The 19,235-nt window shown below is 44.3% G+C and overlaps 1 protein-coding gene across 2 annotated transcripts in view; it reads right to left on the bottom strand.

Annotated features, from left to right (window-relative positions):
* Positions 1 to 19,235, bottom strand: part of MCFD2 (multiple coagulation factor deficiency 2, ER cargo receptor complex subunit) — a 109,687-nt gene that overhangs the window by 54,199 nt on the left and 36,253 nt on the right. For both annotated transcript variants that reach the window (XM_086927775.1, XM_086927776.1), the window contains exon 2: positions 17,300 to 17,463. In XM_086927775.1, the coding sequence (XP_086783901.1) occupies positions 17,300 to 17,454 (155 nt within the window). In that variant the 5' untranslated portion in view covers positions 17,455 to 17,463. The remainder of the gene's footprint in view (positions 1 to 17,299; positions 17,464 to 19,235) is intronic.

Here is a 19,235-nt window from a genome sequence, read left to right as displayed (position 1 = left end):
CTACAGGAGTTCCATCATTTAGCAGATAAAAAGAACAGCCACCCATCCGGGCGCTCTTTACATGAGGTAACAGAACAAAGTTAGCTTTAGTCGATCGCCCAGTGTGGAATGGATGGTAAAGTAAAGAGGGTGCTTAAGTTAGGGAGGTGCTGAGATATAAAAGACTCTGTGCAACATGCACAGTGCTTTAAAACCAGACTTTTTGCAAATGGGAAGGCAATGCAGTTCTTCAAGATGGAGGGACACAGTCAGACAAGGGGCTATTTTTAAAATCACCCAGGCCGCAGCATTTTGAACTAAATGTAGGCAACGGTTAAAAATTCAGTTAGCCCAATCTGAAGAAAGATCATCACATGATGAGGGAGAGTAAGGGCCAAACCTACGCTAGAGGAAACGGTCCTGTGAGTACTGCGAGTGTGAAACAATGTTTCCCTCCCCAAAATCGAAGCTAGGCCAAATAGAAAGTGCACTAAGGGCGAAATGTACCATCATTTGCTTTGGCGACTCACAAAATGTAAAAAATTGCGAGTCGCAATAGCATATGTACAACAGTGTCAGAGACACTGTTAGCGATTCCCAATGGGGTCGCAAAATGCGAGGCTCATGATTATTAATGAGCCACTCGCAATTTGCGACCCCATTAGGAATGGCTGGCCCTCCCAAGGATGGTGGTCTGCTGGGCTCAGCGGATATCCATGTCTGGAACTGCTTTTAAATAAACCATTTTTTATTTTTTTTATGCAACCCGTTTTCCTTAAAGGAAAACGTGATGCATTTACCAAAAAAAAAAAAAGTTTTTGTTTCATTTTTTAAGGGCAGGCTGTGGTCCCGGGGACCACTGCCTGCCCTTAAAAATATTTTCCCATGCATTCATAAAGGGGAAGGGGTTATCTGGGGACCCCTTCCTGTTTGCGAGTGCTTTACCACCTACTTGAAGTAGGTGGTAAATTGAGACTGTTTTTCAACCGCAATGCGGTTGCAAAACAGTCATACGTAGGGCTCAAGACTCGCTATTAAGAAGGGACGCCCTTGAAACCCCCCTTCCTAATAGCAAGTCACAAATCCTAATTAGCGAGTCGCAAATAAATTGCGACTCGCTAATTAGGGTTTGTATATGGCCCTTAGGTATTTTTGCATGCGCAAACGGGTTGCAAACACGTTTGCGCATGTTAAAATACGTCGTATATCTGGCCCTAAAAACACATGAATCAGCAGCAGTCGCTACCACACCAGAACAAGACCCACCCGGGGACACAGATATGGGGACCATCATAACTGCCAAGTCCCCAAAAGACAAATTCTACAAGCCATATAGGAAACCTGATAAGAACTAGCACGTAAAATAGAAGCCTTAGCTCATTCGGCTGCCATTATGGGGTTTGGTATTCATGTGAGTCCACACTCTTGCATGGCAGCTAACCAGCTTGGAACATCGGCATGGATGGTTGCAATTGTGGGGCTTGAGTACAGACCTACGCCTTGCATCGAAGCAGAGTAGGGACTCTCCACGTCTTATATGGCCATTATGGGGTCTGGTACTGGCTTATAATCCATCCCCATGCATAAACAGCTCCTTAGATTGTCGCGATTGTGGAGTGTGGCCCTGTACGAAAGTCCATCCGTTTGTAAGGAAACTGTCCGGCGTCGGTGCTTGAATGGCTCCCACTATTTGGTTTGGTACCTGGTGAGAGGTCCCTCTCATACAGACACGATGGCCAATGTCCGACTCCGAATTATTTGGCAATACGTTTTGGCTAGTGCCATAAAAAGATATCATGTGGATGTCTTGCTTTCCATTGGTGACAGTAATCCAGATGGTGTAGACATCAGGTTCAGGTCGTTGTTAAAATAATTGGGGTATACATTACAGCTATATTACCATATCTGCTACCTATTGTGGCCATTTAATAAGCAACTAGCACGCCTTATTTATTGTCGTTCTCCCTTTTATGAACATTTTACTTAATGTGTTATCTCTCAGATGAGCATTATGCCAAATGTGTCAAGCAACTGTACGCCATATACATTTATACATACAATTATAGCATGCGAAATGTTTAATTTAGCTCGTTGTAATGTTTGTAACACGATAAAACTGCATACAATACAAAGTAGTAGTATTTTATCGCCACAAGATGGGGCTAGAGAGCTGCTAATGGACATCGTCGGAATAAGAAACAGAAATGCGATTACTGCACGATCCAATTAGAGAATCTTCTGTATTCGTTCTGTCGATGATTACATTTAAAAGAACATTAAGCCAAGATTCTATTAATTTGGCGTACATACTAGAAATCAGAAGTATGCACTGCAAACTTTTCTGTGAGAGCAGTATCTTCCCTACATATTTCGCACGTAAAATTTGCGCCCAAAGATATTTGCCCTAAGCCAAATGAATCATGTACCCTCGAATCACCACACATGGAAAAAAAAAAAAGACGTAGCCCACTGAAAAAGAAACACTGCACTTAAAATGTGCGGCGGCGGAGTGGTAAGCAGTCTATAGTGAGACTATGGCACACTGATATGTATAAACATCGCAGTTTATTCAAATATCTCCACACAACGGTTAGTCACCCAAGGCTGATCGCAGGCAGAGAGAGCTCCAACTGAGTATTTTCCCCAACATTCTGCAGTATGATCCCTACAACCTAATACTCCCATTATGAAACCTTGGTTAAGACAGGAGTTTAAGACGTGTTTTAAGAACACTACATGAGTTTTCTTCTTTTTCATATCTTACTTTATACTAGGTTATATACATTAAGAAGATATTATGACGCATTAATAAGAAATACACGTAACATTTGGAAGCACTGCATCTGTAAAAACAAAACATAATAATTAAAGCACGCGCCTGAATAAATACTAACACAACAACGCAAGGTTCCACTACATTAACCTTATCACCTGCTGCTATACTTATGGAATGCACATTATCAACACCTCAAAGGCACCTTGTGGCAGGTTATACTCCTGAGCACAGGTTGCGAGTCATGGACGGTATACCGCAATTCAAAAAGGATGACTTTTTGCTTCTGCTTTCACTTTGCCTCCAAATATCAGCGGGAGACCAATGTTTTTGATTGGCAGGAACTTTAGTTACTTTTTCTACATTCTAACACTCCTGCCCTACTACCCTTACAGAACCTCCACAAACTTTATCCATTACAACTGGATCAGAAAAGTTTGGGTCACCATTCTTGACAAATCCAGGTTTCTTTATACTTACTTGGTCTCCAACAATGGGGTTCTCCTTCACACTTTCCTTAAGACCGTAGTAAATTTTTATTTTTAGCTGAGCAGTAATAATGTTAGATCTTACAATAACAACCTATGGGCAGATATTTGTTTCCTCAACAATCTTGACATCCAAGTAGGACTAAATTGAGTCACTGAATTTTAACCTTTAGGTGACTCGAACGGCGATACACCTGAAAATGAATGTTTTAGGGTCCTGTAAAACCATAACATCTTTTGAACCGCTACACTAATCACACATTCACAGGACACAGCCCATTGTACAAATTCCACTAAAACACAATTCAAGCGCTCAACAAGCCCACTGTTTTGTGGGTGATAAAGAACTTTCAAAATACTTGATGCTGCTAGCGCTTAAAAAGTCTTCTACGTCAGCCGACACAAATTCCACTCCACTATCCGAAACTAGTATTTCCGGGAATCCTGTGCACATGAAAATATCTTTTAGAAATGTCACCACGATTTCAGAATTTGGCTCACCCAGAAACTTGACAAGAAGCTAGCGCACTGCACTGACTGTTTTCTTTGAAGGCTGTCAAGGAGATGAACTTTCCTACCAGGACAAATCTGGTATCCGACCCACGCTCGATCGTGATTTGCCTGAACAGTTTCAATCATCTCGGTCTAGACAAATTGCCCGCAGTTGGCACATTGTACTTTTTGATGCTATTTTTATTTAAAATTTGGGAAATTCATATCAATTCATAGCTTTATTGGATGTTTGTTGTTTTGGGGCCTCTTTGTTTGTTAAAATACTTTACATATTGGAGTGGGATTTTTATTTTGTTGTTTTCAACTTTTTATCTACTTTGATATTTCTAAACGTTTTGTACATTTTCCGAAATTAAGTCGGTCTACTCTGTGCCATAGCTACCAGGGGTTGAGATGAGCTTTGAATGATGAAATCTTTACTGGACCTAACAAGACTAGTGATATTATTACATGTATGGGCTACCATCCACTGCAGCTAATAATCTGCTTTCTCACATTCTCTGAAATACATGGACATGGATGACTTCCCTTCACCCAATTAGACTAGCAAGTGGGATACCTATACTTTGTCCAATTAATTATAAATCGCTGGAAATCAGCAGCTAATATGAACAGGTATTTAGTGAAATCAGTGGTGTTGCGTCGAAAGAAATCTTGGTGGCCACGTTGTTATTCGGGTTCTCCTCAGTATGAGAAAAAAAATGGACTGCTTCCACTTCTGGTGTCCGCAGTGACACTGCCTCTTCATCAGAGCCCATTTCAATATCATTACAGTCATAGCCTGTTTCCAGGCTGAAAACTCTGTTTATTTCAACTTCAGAGTCTTAACGGGTTGTCGTTTTAGATGTTTCTTTTGGTCCAGAATTGCATTTGGGAATTGTGAGGCACTGGTTGATTTTACACCAGGAACTATTATTAAAAGAAAACCTTATTAAAGGAGAATGGAGTTGTGTAGAGACTCCTGCTCCCTCACGCATGGAGGAGCCACAGAGCAAAGCCTGCAGCTTCAGGGAAAACAGCTGTGAAAGTAAAATAAAAACACAAAAAAATAAAACAAAATAACAGAACTATCCATATCCATATGGGTGTTTTCAAATAGGTGGAGGGCTTCATCAGGAATGCTTAATGCAGTAAACCACTATTACATGACGCCTCAAAAGAAACAACTTCAATGCCGCAATGAGTTCAAGCTTGATTCTGCTAAATAATGTCCCCAAATTTTGCGATGGTAGTCTTTAATGAAATGAAATGCTAGCTGACTTAATGTTTGCACACGTAGGACTACTATTCAAAGTATACCATATGTCTAGCAAAAACCAGGTCTGCTTACCTCACAATATCTGGCTGCACCCAAGAAAAGCTTGGCCCTGTGTCTCTGACTGCAGTGAGATTTTGGCTTAGGTTATTTCCACCAACGTTTCCAGTCATTTATGTTACCAGGTGCATAGATTTGGTGTGGCTCTGGGTCTTGGTTTCTGACTGCATATAACTAACACCCACTCAACGTCTTGTATTAGATTACAATCATCATCAAATTTCTATCAAAAATCTTTGACTTGTTATGGCTGGAGTTATGCGCCTTTTGAGAACGGAACATCACGCACAACAGGCCTCAAGATAGGGTTTAACTGTTCAGGATGCATCGACTTGTGTACTCCATTTTCTGTAAGAGTGGCAGATAATTCAATTAAAAACATAGAAAATCTTAATCTATTTAATCATTTCTGAAAGGTTCTGTAGCACCAACATCTGTTTGACTATCCTTTTAATTAGCTCTTCAATGGATCCCTTGGGTTGATGGACGTCTCAAAAATAAGATATTAATTTGGGTGAGGGCATCTCTACAAACTCAATAAACCTACTTGTTAGGTCAAAATGCAATCCTGAGAGAATCACTACTCAAACCATGGTAGCTATGACACAATCAGTAAGCAGTCCCAGAGAAATGCATGCTTAGTTCAGGCAGTATCAACAATTTTAAAATAAACAGCACAACACAATGAAACTGAAAATCATACCCATTTTAACAGATGACGCATCCGTCCCGACTTTGACTTTGATGGACGCTATAGAATATAAAATATAGACTCTGTACATTCCTTGTTGCAGATTCTTTCCAACTGCGTCTTTTAACCATTTTTTGGCATCTGAACTTATATTCACCTACCCATTGTACAATTGGTGAGTCGATCCATGCCTGCTCTTTTCAGTTTGGCTTTTTATCCTTACAGGTAACCTCGGTGACAACATTTTTTAATTCTGCTAGGTATCCCGAGGGCATTAGCTCCTCTACTTGCATGAATTGTGGTTGCTGTGCATTCTTCTACAGCTTGGATGGTCGTTCTACAGAGGTCTTGCTTTACTTATTCCTCGATACAGATGTATGTAGTCGTCACCTAACAGAGGTAACATCCTAGCCCACATACATCTATTTACGTGGCTACTTTGTTCATTTAATGACAGAGTAACTGAATTAACAGCTTCCCTTTATCAATAATAGCCAGTTTTTCCCCTCTTTTCATCTACCCATGCTGGGCTCTTACTGCCTACATGACTAGGCAATTGCACTCCATTTATGTTTATGCATTTTGCTTTCATTCATTACAGCCATCTTTAGATTTCAAATATTCAGAATCTGTACTTTTCTTTAAAGGCTTCTGGCATCTTCCCATTTAAACTATCAGATTCTGAACTTTTCTCCAAAGGCCTTTGGAGGCACACATCAGTACAATTTTATTTTTGCCTCTTCAATAGTTTAGTTGCAGGGTACTTTTTTCATTTTACACATGGTATCAAGTTTTGGGGTATACTTTTAGTGAATTAATAATTATCAAAAGTCTCTTCATTCATCAACTTTTCAGGAAATATTTGGGTCTACAGCTGGTCGTCTTTCTTTCTTTATTCTCAATTTTTCATTTTTTCTTAGTTGGCCTATCGAGACAACATTGTAAATGTTTCGCCTAATGTACGTTATATTCTTTTTAGGGACAACCTAGTTAATATATTTACAGGTACCAGTGCCATTCCTCAAGAAAGCACTCAGTGCCGAAATGCTCATCTATGACGAAAGAAATTTCATTGTTGAGCCATCATTTGTGTTTTCTTGATTAAACAATGCTACTTGTTATATATCATTAGTCCTCATGTAAAATTTTTGCATCGCAAATATTTAGGCACCATATGCAGTATTTCTCTTTAAATATTTTTCCATGTACTAGTTTGTGAACCTTGCTTTGTTTTTATTATATGGTTCAATTGAGTGCGAATGTAAATACGACTGGAGTGTGGGTGTGAATTAGTATGCAACACCTTTTGTACTATCCAGATTTTATGAAAGTCTTGAATAAATAAATGCATTAATCTTGACTATTGTGTTTTTGCCCTTATATGTTTGTATACGTTTTACCACACCATATGTGAATCATTGCAAGCCGACCTAGGATTTATAAGTTTTCCAATTTTCCCTGGCCAGAGGAACTCTCTTTTTTTTTTTTACATCGTGTGCTTCTACTTTTTTGTCTCCCTGACACAAGAGGCCAACCACTTTACCCTTGGAGACCAGTCACAAATCCTGCATGCCAGCAGAATTCAGGGGTCTTTGTGTCCCTGTGTGAGTCTTTCATCCAGCAGCCCTCAAGAATCGGGGGTTAAGATTCTTCTTCCTGCAAGACCATTTTCAGATTGTGTCTTTCCAGAACCAGGGCTGTTCTTAGGGGATGGTAGTAGGGGGTACCAGATTTATCTTGCGCACTAGCCAGTGACTGGAGAAATGCTAGAGCCCAATTCAAACATTTTCCTATAGGCCCCACTCCCTACTGAAGCACTTTCTCATTGCCTTCTGTAAAATTTCCTAGGATTCCCTGTTCAAGATTGCTGGACCCAGCTGCAGGGCTATCTTCAGCTTCTTAGCCAACCCCCTACCTGACAGGATCAAAATTGGTGTTCCTTCTATTGCGACTTGAGCTTTTCTAGGTGGGTCCTAGAAATGAATAGAATAAGCTCTCAAAGAATAAGTATCTCAAATGTAGTGCTAAAGCTGCCCTTTATTCTGCAAACTGTTCATACCACTCCCAGATGGCTAATCCCCACTAAGAGTTCATCAGGTAACATCCATTGGCCTTTCTTGGACCAAGAGGCAAGCCACTATCCTCTGAACCAGAATTGTTTTCTCTCCCAACCAAAGATGTGGATTCCAGCTTTAGGAGTGTGATAGGAGCAGGACTGTTTTTGCTCCTACTAGGACTAGGAACCAGCTGTCTAAGAGGGTTCAGGAAATGAATAGGACAAACCCTCCATGGCACCGCAAAGTAAAAGGGAGCAGTGCTAAAAGTACTTTTATATGTGAACACCCTGCCAAGTGGGTTAACAAGGCAATTTTAGGGGTGATAATGAATACATACATTAGGCTTTTCTATAAGGCAAAGGCATTCTTCCTTGCCACACATCACTTAAGCGCATTTAAAATTGCCACATAGCCAAATTAGAGTGATGCTACTGGCAGAAATAGATTTTCATTTCAATAGAAATAGATTTTTGTCATATGTGGGTGGTACAAATACACACTGCAACCCACATACCACAGTCCCTTTCGATGCCATAGGTGCATCTATGGCATCATTTAAAAGCTATTTACTTCTAGAGAAGACAAATAGATCGAATAGGGAGTTCTAATGTAGAGCACATGATTTAGAGGGGAAGCACAGACATTTTACTACTGTTCAGCAATGGCAAAGTGCACACAGTCCTAAAGTCAGTAAAGCTCTATAAACAAAAGGGCCAGGAAATGCCAAAAACAAAGTCTGTGGTGACCATGAAGGAAAGATGAATTTTGCTACAGGGAGCCAGTGAATCCCTTGAATGGCTAACAAAAACCACAAGTGGCAGGGAAGCCAAAAAATTTCCTTGGGTAGTTGGGAGCTATGGAATTCTAAGTTCAAGTAGAGCAGCCATTAAATCCCCCTATGCCTAGGGTAGCCAATAAAATCACTTGCTGGTTGACCAATTAATTAATGTTAGCAATTGATTTGTTTGTCCACTTCGCGGAGTTCCGCATAGCAGAACTCCACCCAGACTTACACAACACATCAATGGCGACGAGCGGGTCTGACCACGAGTGCCGGCTGGCAGCAGTCTTTCCATTTGTCAGGGGGATGGGGTGGGTGGGTCGGATGTTGAGACAAATAAGGCGCCCACGCATCTGCTGCGAACACAAAGGCAACCCAGCCTTGGCAGGGCATGTCCATGGCCACCCAGAGAGCCATTCTAACCCCAGAAGTAGGTGGCCAGATCTTTTCCTTGCTAAAAGGAAAGCGAAACCTGTATTTGCTGCCGTCTGCCTACTGAGTGACGGTGCGAGACAGGTAGCATGGGACAGCGAGCAGCAGCGCCACCGGCAGTAAGCCTATGAGGACGCGCTTATCAAGGTATGCTCTGGCCCATGTCATGCTATGCCCATGCCTAGCAGTGTGCCTGTGGCAGCTCCAGTCTGCCGCCACCTGTCGCGGCCGGAGAAGAGAGGAGCTGCAAGCTCCTGATAAGGCGAGCAGTGTAAAGAAGCTGGTGTAGTGCTGCCCACATGCCAGTATGACTGGACAGACTTGTCGGCATGAGAAGGCAAAGCTGGGCAGAAAGACAAGGCCCTACGGAACTCCCTGCAACCCTGCCCTAAGAAGAAGTGTCCCTGTTACCTTGCCTCTGATGGAAACAGCGAATGTGTAGTATCTCACCTGCCTGTGGGCAGAGAAGCAGTAGGCCGATCTGGCCACCAAAAGAAATCATGGCCCGATGCCGCTCCAACAGCGCGCAGAAGCCCATGTACTGCTATCAGCAGTACTGTGATGGTTGATGCACCAGTCACCTCAAGATGAGGCCAAGTCACCAACAAAGCCGTTAGAGCTTCCCAGAACATAAGCCGCGTGGCCTCGTGGAAGGTGGTGAGGTGCTGCAGCTTCAGCTAGCCCCACTGAAAACTGCCAGTCTCCCCCACAGTAAGGCCGATAAGTTTGGGAGCCCCAAGCCGGTCGGCTGCATTGAAGAGCTAGTGGGAGTGGCTCCCGCAGTCCACTGTCCAAACAGGACAAAGCCAGCAGACCTACCTTCTCCGCAGTCTGCACTATCTGTTGCGATCGCTTGAGACTCCACTCCAGCAGGGGAAGGGACTTGTGCCTCCTTTTAGTGCCGTGTATAGCCCCGCACTAGCACATACAGCACTGCATTGTCCACAGCATCGAAGAGACTGCCGCGACTTTCATGAAGCAGCTACAGCGCCTCTAGCGTTTGCCTTTCACACCACATCGGCAATGTCGACTGTGACAGTAGAAATTCACGAGGCAAGCCCCGACGGAGCAAACATTTATTCAATTGGCAAAGCAGCCCAGCATTAATAGCCAGAAGATCCCCCACAATCTCAACTGAAGCAGCGAAGAAGACTGCCGGGATGCCCCGGAGTTGAGGAGAGCTGCCATGGCAGAGGTGGCAGCAACACCCCAAAGCGGTCACTGGATGCATTGACACCGGCCTGAGTGCTGTGAGGACGTGGCTCTCAGCAGGAGCGTCAACGGTGCAATAATATTTTTTTTAAACGGACACCGCCCATCGCACGGCACTTTGTTGAAAACCGGCACTGTGTTCCTACCTGCGTGTGAGTGGACATTCATTCCTTCATGCTGACAGCCTGTTCCTCTTGCCCGTACTCTGCACTTTACCTGGTTGCAGGCCTCTTGCCCTGGTGTGGTAGGCGTCCACAGCAACACTATATGCTACTTAGCACACACACCACACTGGCCTGCAGGACTGCTTGAGGTGCACTATCACTCAAGAAGAGGCCTAGGGGGATTGGGAGGAATGCTTTAACCCAAAGACCTGACTGGCAAGGAGGAAGACAGGGAGAGCTCTTCGTCTCAGCTACCACAGCATTGACAAGAGTGGCTGCAGTGCTTTCTACAGGCTGACTGAGCTACTGCACCAGAATACAGCTGCAGAATACAGCATACAGTCTGCAAATAAATGGCCACAATTGCACATGTGCTGTCTACAAAGCTTCCCTGCTGCCCTGATCACTAAGAGCCTGCAGGATCCTGTGACATCGCCACAAACAGCCAAAATAGCAGCTGCTACCGCACGCTGAGACCAGCCTAAAGAGAAGGGTTGCACAGTTCTCCCTGCCAGACCCATGTACCTGCAGGCCAAAATCAGTGCAAATGGAGCATTGCACGTCCCCCCCACCCTCTAGCGGAGACCGGCTGCCGCCACATACAGCCCGGCAAAGAAGGAAAGTACTGCATGGCCTTTAGTAGCAAGCCACAGCAAGAGTGATAACAGGTAGACAGAGTGCCAGAACATGGCCCCCTGGAATAGACTATGCATGAGCACCACTAGTACTCCCTAGAGACAAGAGGGAATATTAGTGCTCCACAGTGGTGGAACAGCACCTCACGGTCTTCAGTGGCAGATAGCTCAGGAGAGGAGCGGCAACCATGTGCAATGTACGAGACAGACTCAGCGTTTACTCACTTGGGCGCATAGACAATGAATGGCTGCACGAAGAAAACTTTGCCAGCCAGCCACCCCATCAGTGAATAGCCACAGTTAGGTTAGAAAGGAGAATGTTACATGGAGTGACCAACCCTACCCAGTGCACGCGAACAGAGGCCGGGCCCAGCACCACATTAGCCCCTCCCTCCCCTTCCCCCTTTGTCCCACCGACCTGAAGAGATAGGGATCTTTAGCACTGGGATACCTCCGGGTGACTACGCGCTCTATAAAATCTATAATAATAATAATAATAGCTCGGTCCAGAGCCACAAGCACAATGCCATAGAGCAAAGTGGAGGCGGAAGGAAGGTTGCCTGATATCTACAAAGTGAAGCACTGAAGTAATGCCAGAGGAGGGGCTCCTTGTGGTCCGAATCCTAGAAGGACAGCATCTACACCCTAACTGCACTAGCACTTCCCCACAGGGGGCGAAAGACTATTTGGGGAGTTGCCCTAAGACTGCGTCAACATCGGCCCATTACAGGCATGAGGAAAGTCGCACATCCTCGTGTGGCAAGCTGCCACCAACGCAAATGGAAGGAGACTCGTCTCCCACAGCGATCAAGAGTTCCACCTGGAATACCTTGTCTCGGTGAAGAAAGGCATGGAAGAGACTGCAGACCGGATCCATCAAACCACACCTACCTCTACTGCCATCCATGAAATGGCTGACGCACCTGAGAAGACACCCAGTCCTACAGACAAGATCGGAACTGTAAGAGGTCTGTGAAGTTAAAAGATTCTCAGTCAAACTGACATGAGGGAGCTGGCAGGAGGTCCTAGTGAGAAGAGCTGACAACACGTGGCCTGTGACCACTTCGCAGCAGTGCAAAGAAGACATGTGGATGGAGGTCACATAATTCTGCGAACAAGAACAGAGAAAGAGGAAAGCGTGATACACTGCCATGTCGTGAAGAAGAAATTAAAAGGACAGAAGAGAAAGGAGTGTGACAATCTTGTCACACTGAAGAATGAATATCCACAGGTGTGCAGGAGAATTTAACAAGGAGACAAGACCAATGACTCATAGCACTACCCAAGTGCACCTACTAACACCAGCTGCCACCGGGGTGCAGTGACATCACGGGAGACAGTTCAGCAGAAGTACCAAACATAAACCACCTGCATGCCCGAACAGTGCATCTTGCCCCATGATAGACAGTGTGGACATCCAACCACCTGGGACTGGCTGCTTGGAAAAACGACATCCCTGCTTGTAAATGCACATGTCAAAGAAGAGCTGCACCCAATATGCAACGAGCTATGTGGCTGCGAAGTCCCTCCAGACACCCTCACCTCATGCAAGTCATCACCACCTGTCGTACAGGTAGTCTACCACTTCATCATTGCGATGTGCATCACCACCACCCCTGGAGAATCAGGGCACAAGACTGGAGTCCTGCACCGCTACAGTACAAACATACAAAATGCCCCAGTGACAATCTGAAAAACCAGTGACCATCTGCTTACTTGGTTTGTATCCTGATCCGGGTAGCAAGAGCATTTTCTGACCAGGACACATCCACCCCTGACGTTGCACAAGTGACTAGGTAGTGGCTCCGAGGTGGTCTTACAGCTGTCCAGACGCAGGCACATATGCAGCCCCAGTGCAGCACACAGGAAGTCCGTGGCAACTCAACCAAGGGGCCTCCCCAAGCACGAGAGATGGACTTGACTTTGCCCCATCAATGAATTACAGGAGATAGCCAGGCCACGTAACAGGGATTTCCACAGGTCACAGCACACCAAGACAGTCTTTAGTGGATCAAGCAACACCATTGTCAAGCATACACACTGGACTCCACCAACTCTCCTGATGTACTAAGTTTGTACTGTAAATCACCAACCGCATCACAGCGAGAGCACGCTGGTGATCAACATCACATAGGTGGACTGTCACCCACTAATGTGATGCAAAGGGATCTGAACTTTATCAGCACTGCGGTCGTGTCCACAGGTTCCTGGTTAAATTATGAAGACGTGCCGAGATGCCTGGTGCTCCCAGCTGCCCCGGTCCACCGCTGTCTTACGGATTGCCTCCCAAAGATGTGAGACGTAATTTGTTTTAGTTGTTTTTCATTCCTCCCCGCCGTTTGGACTTTTGTTTTATTGTTTTAATAAAATTTGGGAGGTATGTTGTGTCCTGCTGGACACAGTCTAGCCTGCCAATAAAAAGAGTCTGCGTGCATGTGCTCGTGGCCAGTTCCAGCACCGGCCAAACAGCATCTGGGTTATAATTTCCTTAGTATGTGGGCCCATGGCCTACAACGGTTGCCATACCCCTTTGACGATCTTTAATGAAGAGTGTATCACAACAGTACTTAGTGACCAGTGTCCCATCATACTGAGATGAACGGCAGTACACTACTTCCACAGGCAATAATGAGTGAACTGTACCCACATACAATATTGAGCAACCGTTGTACCATCACACAATATTGAGTGAACAGTACACGGTCAGCGCCGCACTGCCATAAAACAACCATGCTGTCAGCCAATCCATACTTGTTGCCACCTTCTTCAGATTTGCTTGTCTCCTTGGCTACAGAAAAGCCCCCACCTTGTCTTGTAGTCAAACAATGCCATATATAAGGATCCGATCGCTCCCTCTGTTCCCTTGAAAAAGTTGTCAGAAACTATCTTCAGTACAAGTCATCACCGGTTTCCACATTCAAGAAACCCTCAAGAATCAAAGGACAGGAGGAGCTACGACGGCAAACAAGATGGCTGCTTAGGTTCCCGGCTCCGCCGACCTCCGTACTCTGCCACAAGATCCTGTACGATATCCTGATCTCACGCCCAGCCTCTGCTTGGATGAAGTGTTCCTCATTCCGATGGTGAAATCCCCAACTTTTTATCGGTTGATTTCATGAACTTACACCGAGTTAAAGATCGTGGCGGTGAAGCCGGGGCCTCGAGTAACTGCACGGTCAGTTTGCAGTGCAACAACATCGGCTGAGAGACCATGGCAGGGTCCGGTCAATCATAGTGGAGACTTTGTCTACGCCCGAATTTGGTGGCGATTGTTTTCCCTGCCCAGCGTTGAGAGAGAGGTGACCTGCTGCTGCTGATTGTGGGTGGGGATCCCGGCCTGCGGACCCGGTATAGATTCCTGCCGGGGTTCGGCGGGTCGGGACCCCAGACTGCGGTGCTGCGCCGGGCTCACCCGGCTGTGGATAACGACGGGTCGCCGTCCACACTTGCCCTCATTATCCTGCTCGTCCCCCCCGAAAATGCCAGATTCACCCGGGGAGTCGATTGGGACTGCTACCGAACTTGATACCATGGATCGAACGGCGTCTGGGCTAACGCTGAGATCAATATTGGCAGAACTCTGGGCGTTTCACTCGCAAGTGGATGTGTCTATGACTAAAATGGATGCAAGTCTGACTGGGATTCTGTTCAAAGTACCGGACCCTGCCCCACGGTTGAACTAGCAAACAATAGCCACTCAAGCCGCGGCCATTTTGACTTCGTGCGAGGACCCCTTGAGAGAACGAGTAGGGATGCTAATATCGAAACCAACGGATGGCGCCCTGGAAGATGGTGTCCCCGAGACCATGAGTGTGTCACCGTACCTTTCATCACCATGGACCTTGGAGGTATCGAATGGATATAAACCTGTATTTTAAACTCTTTTCTCATCTTGTGGTTTTATCCTCCTTTTCTGGATATTTTACGATCCCGGGGCAAGAAACATCGGGACAGTCCAGCTAGGAGAGGGAAACTTTCCGCGCTTGAAGTTCTCGTGGAATTACTAGCCACATGGGGTAATGGATTGACTTTCCATGCTTTCCCTCTCATCTATGACTTGTTTGTGTGCTCACGGATTTCGCTAGGGAGGGTTCGTGTGCTGATACGAAAGGGTCAAGGTTGAGTCAATTGAATTGGGATGGTTTGGAACAATTGTTATGGATGCTTGAACGGTAACGGTTTAATTATAGAGGCTGGGCGGTGTATCACGGTGCACCCTATTGTCTTTTGAAAGAGTAGCTTTACATCCGTCCTTTGTGGCAGGGGGTGTCTGTTTTTGGCGGGGGAGCCAAGGTGCTGGGAACATCGTATGACTATGCCCTCCTCCATTCTTCTTCTTCTTCCTTCCTTCCTTTAGGGTTTAGGTTAATGGGGCGACAGGCACGCTGCTAGTGGGGTTAGGCTATAGCCATCGGCAGGGGTGCAGGGTGGGGGGTTATCTTCCCTTTTTTTTTCTATGGCCTTTTTCTTCCTTCCCTATATTACTTTAGGATCAGTATGGTCTGTGCTTTACTTTGATTTCCTTGTGATCTGAAATCAGTGCCCATGCTTCTTACGTTAGTCGAACTTCTGGGTGGGCGGGCCCTGAGAACTGGCGTTCATGAAAATGTATATTGTCTTGTTGTTTATTCTGATTTATAAGCATTAACGCCTGAGTTCCACGAATGGCTGTTTCTACATGCATATCCTGTTTTCTTGGCCTGTGCCCCGTATCCTATTGTTAGATTGTATGGCACCTGATCCGCTCCTTTAAATAATATAAAAAAGAAGAGCTTTACTATATCCTGTGATCTATCAATGCGTTTCAATACAAGATCCATCATGAATCGCTGCCGGACCTCAGGGTTGTCGGCTGAAGAGCTGTGTAGTATCGTGATAAATTGAGTTTTACTTCTGTTTAGCGGCCGGCCCCTGCGGTTGTAGGCCCATACTTCTATTTTAAGAATGCTGCAATAAAGGTTTCCCCCCCCAAAAAAAAAAAAATCAAAGGACAATCTCTTCATGAGGAGAGGCTTGCAATAGACAGAACACTCACCACACATAAAAGACAAACTTATTCCTTACCATCTCTAAAACCTGGGTAGGCTATGCTGCCTGCATCCATTTACTCAGTGTGCAGAGGTTTTGACATCCGAAACAGATTAACTTCTATGGACCTTGCCACTGTTGCTCCAGAAAGCACTGATAACTACTGCAATGTGAAGAGAAGGAAAAGCCAAGTACTGCATCTTCCTCCTTTGCCCCAAGTACTCTCCGTGTAGAACTTGATGTTCCCCCCTTATTTGTCCTTCCTCCTTGAGGATTTCAGTCAGGGGAAAAATAAAGCCTACTTCCCACTCTATTCAATCAACGTTCAACATGCATCAGCTACTCTAAAATGGAACTCTCAATGCACTCGTACTTGTTAAAAATCCTTTGATCCAATTTACCGAATCTACACTCACACCATCAAAACCCTCTTTTTCGAACTACTCCTTAATATATTAGCCAGTTTCACACTACCTTCTACCACCCTCCAACAAAATCCTGTATATCAGAGCAAATTCGCTGAGGAGTCCCTGAACCCCTGTCCAAAAGACTCACTATTCTCTCTGGCTCGGTTTTGACACACATGCCTTTCTGGTTTATACCCAATTCACCTCTACACGTTCAGCTCCATGGCCCCACTCTGACAGTAGGAACCTAATTTCACCTCCAAGAAACAAACGTACAGCCATCTGGAAGGTGGTGTTGGGGCAGAGACTAAAATTAAATCTCCAGAAAAGTAGGATGGGGTTGGTAGAGCAACTGAGGAACTGTTGGAGGGAGGCTGGTGAAAAGCAAAAGACGGGCAAGGGAGGGGTGGCAGAACAATGGAGGATGTTGGGGTGAAAGAGAAAAATACATATGCACTCTCATGGAGTGCAGGAAAAAAAAGAAACAAGTAGTTCCCTCAATGTAGAAGTGGAATTATTCCATCAGGAGCAATATGAAGCAGCTATGCTCCTTGGGAGGATCAGACATGAAGAGAAAAGAAAGGCAGCAAATGAGAAACAAGAAAATTAAATTGAGAAAAACTTCTTAAGATAACGAGGACGGGCCCCCAAACCCTGCTCAAAGTATTGGTATTATTTATTGTCAAAAGACCTGCTGTGTACATCTAAAGAGGGCTGTAGGCGAGACCTAAAAATACAAAGTGTACAATATATTTTGACATCGAACGGAGGACGACGTGAACAGGGAAAGGATCTAGCAATTAAGCATAGAAAATGCAACTTACTCTTTATCCTGAACCATATTTTTGTCGAATCGGGTATTCACGCGATTCCCTTCTAGCACCTCAGGATGCACATGTTGTTCAGTCGAAACCAAGAGCCAGAGGGCAGAAACAATACTGCATAGGAAAAGACTCTTATAACTTCGTAAAGCAGCCATTATCTTAACCTGCCAGATAAAAAGACAACATATTAAAAAATAGTTGATGAGCTTCTAATGCAACACAAATAAAATGATTTATTAATTTAATTATTTCAGGAATTTAATACAGTACGAACCTAGCAATAAGAAGAAGTGTAGTGCTTTACAGCACGTTATATAAGTAAAAGGGCCATCTGGAACATGGGGTGCTGTAAATAGAAAGCCATTGCGTGTGGGTTCAAATGAGAAACGATCACAGAACTCCAGAAGAAATGATGTAGGGAGGGAAACCTATATTTGGAACAGTACAGATGTTTTTCCATATATTAACATTACATTAAACATTTTTGTAAATTAAGGCCCAGGCAGATATTTGTTCCACAAGAACACAATTTCTTTTTGATCAAGTGAATTTTTTCAACATCAAAATCTCGGTTACACTCGCCAACCTCCCCCTGGCATTCCAGATTCCAATCACTATCAAATCAACAAACAAGGGGAATACTTCTAAAACCATTTCTCAAAAGAACGTCCCCTGCCTGGTAAAGAACCATGTTCTCCCCACATACTATAATGACGTCTTCCCCGATTCCCTCAAAAGCAATCAGATCTCACCAGTTCTCAAAACAATCAACATGGATCCCATCTTTCCTGAATATTACATACCAATCTCAAACCTCCACCAGCTTAGAAAGACCATTGAAAAATACATCTCCCTTCAACTCGCAGAATTCATAAGTAAGAAAAACTAACAGTCCAACAACATACTTTAGAGCTGGTTATAGAACTGAAACAGCCTCATTACAAATCTTGGATGGCATCAACTGTATACTGCATGAAATTCAATCCTGCCCGTTTCTCTTACTGGATTTAACCACAGACTTTAACACACTCCTCATTACTCATCCTACTGAAACAATGCTTTGGATTCAAAGACTACGTCCTCAAATAGTTTACCTCCTTCCTCTCCAAACGCTTTCAAATTGTAAAAAATCAATAACAGGGTCTCTGAACCTTCGCCTATTGTTTGTGGAGTCTCATAAGGATCCAGTGTATCCCCTACGCTCTTCAGCCATTATGCTGAACCATTGGCCAAAATCTGCTAAGACACCAGGCCGGAGTCATCACAGAGGGAAACTTAAGATTTAGTGTAAGTTTACGATTTTGTGCAATTCAGAAAGCAATTTTACTATCAGTATTTATGACTGGCTACCTTTTTATGTGAGAAGTCTCATACAAAAGTGCAGAGACTCTGCAGACGTAATGGCACTAAAGTGTAAGCATACCTTTGTGAATCAGTCCCTCAAAACTCCATTCACCAGTATCCTGACAACACCGAAATCTACCTGAAAACCTCAACTCTGAATGACATCCGCCCCTTCAGAATAACTTTACTCAATAGTCAAACCTGGATGAATATCAACTTTATCACTCTCATTCCTAAAAAGACCGTAATCATTTTATCTCTCACCCCCCCCCCCACCAGAAAAACAAACAAAAAAAACAAAAAACACTTTCATCCTGGATTCTTTAACGCAGTTTCGGATTTCAACCCCATACTTGTCACTAATGGTCTGATTATTGAGAATAATGATAGACTCTTCATAAACCATGGTTCAACACATTATCATAATTGCTCAAAGCGCTAATTTCCAGCTACAAAGGCTAAAGAAACTAAACTAAGCTTACAGTTTGATCACTTGAAAATGGCTGCACATGTTTGATGGTATTTAAATTAGACTTTGGCAATTCGGTTTTTACTGGGGCCACTAAATATGGCTGGACCCTCTAAAACCCAT

This window comes from Lissotriton vulgaris, chromosome 6 (assembly GCF_964263255.1).
Source record: "Lissotriton vulgaris chromosome 6, aLisVul1.2, whole genome shotgun sequence".
Taxonomy (NCBI): Eukaryota; Metazoa; Chordata; class Amphibia; order Caudata; family Salamandridae; genus Lissotriton; species Lissotriton vulgaris.
Note: the sequence above shows the minus strand (reverse complement) of the source record. Positions and strands in the feature narration are given on the sequence as shown.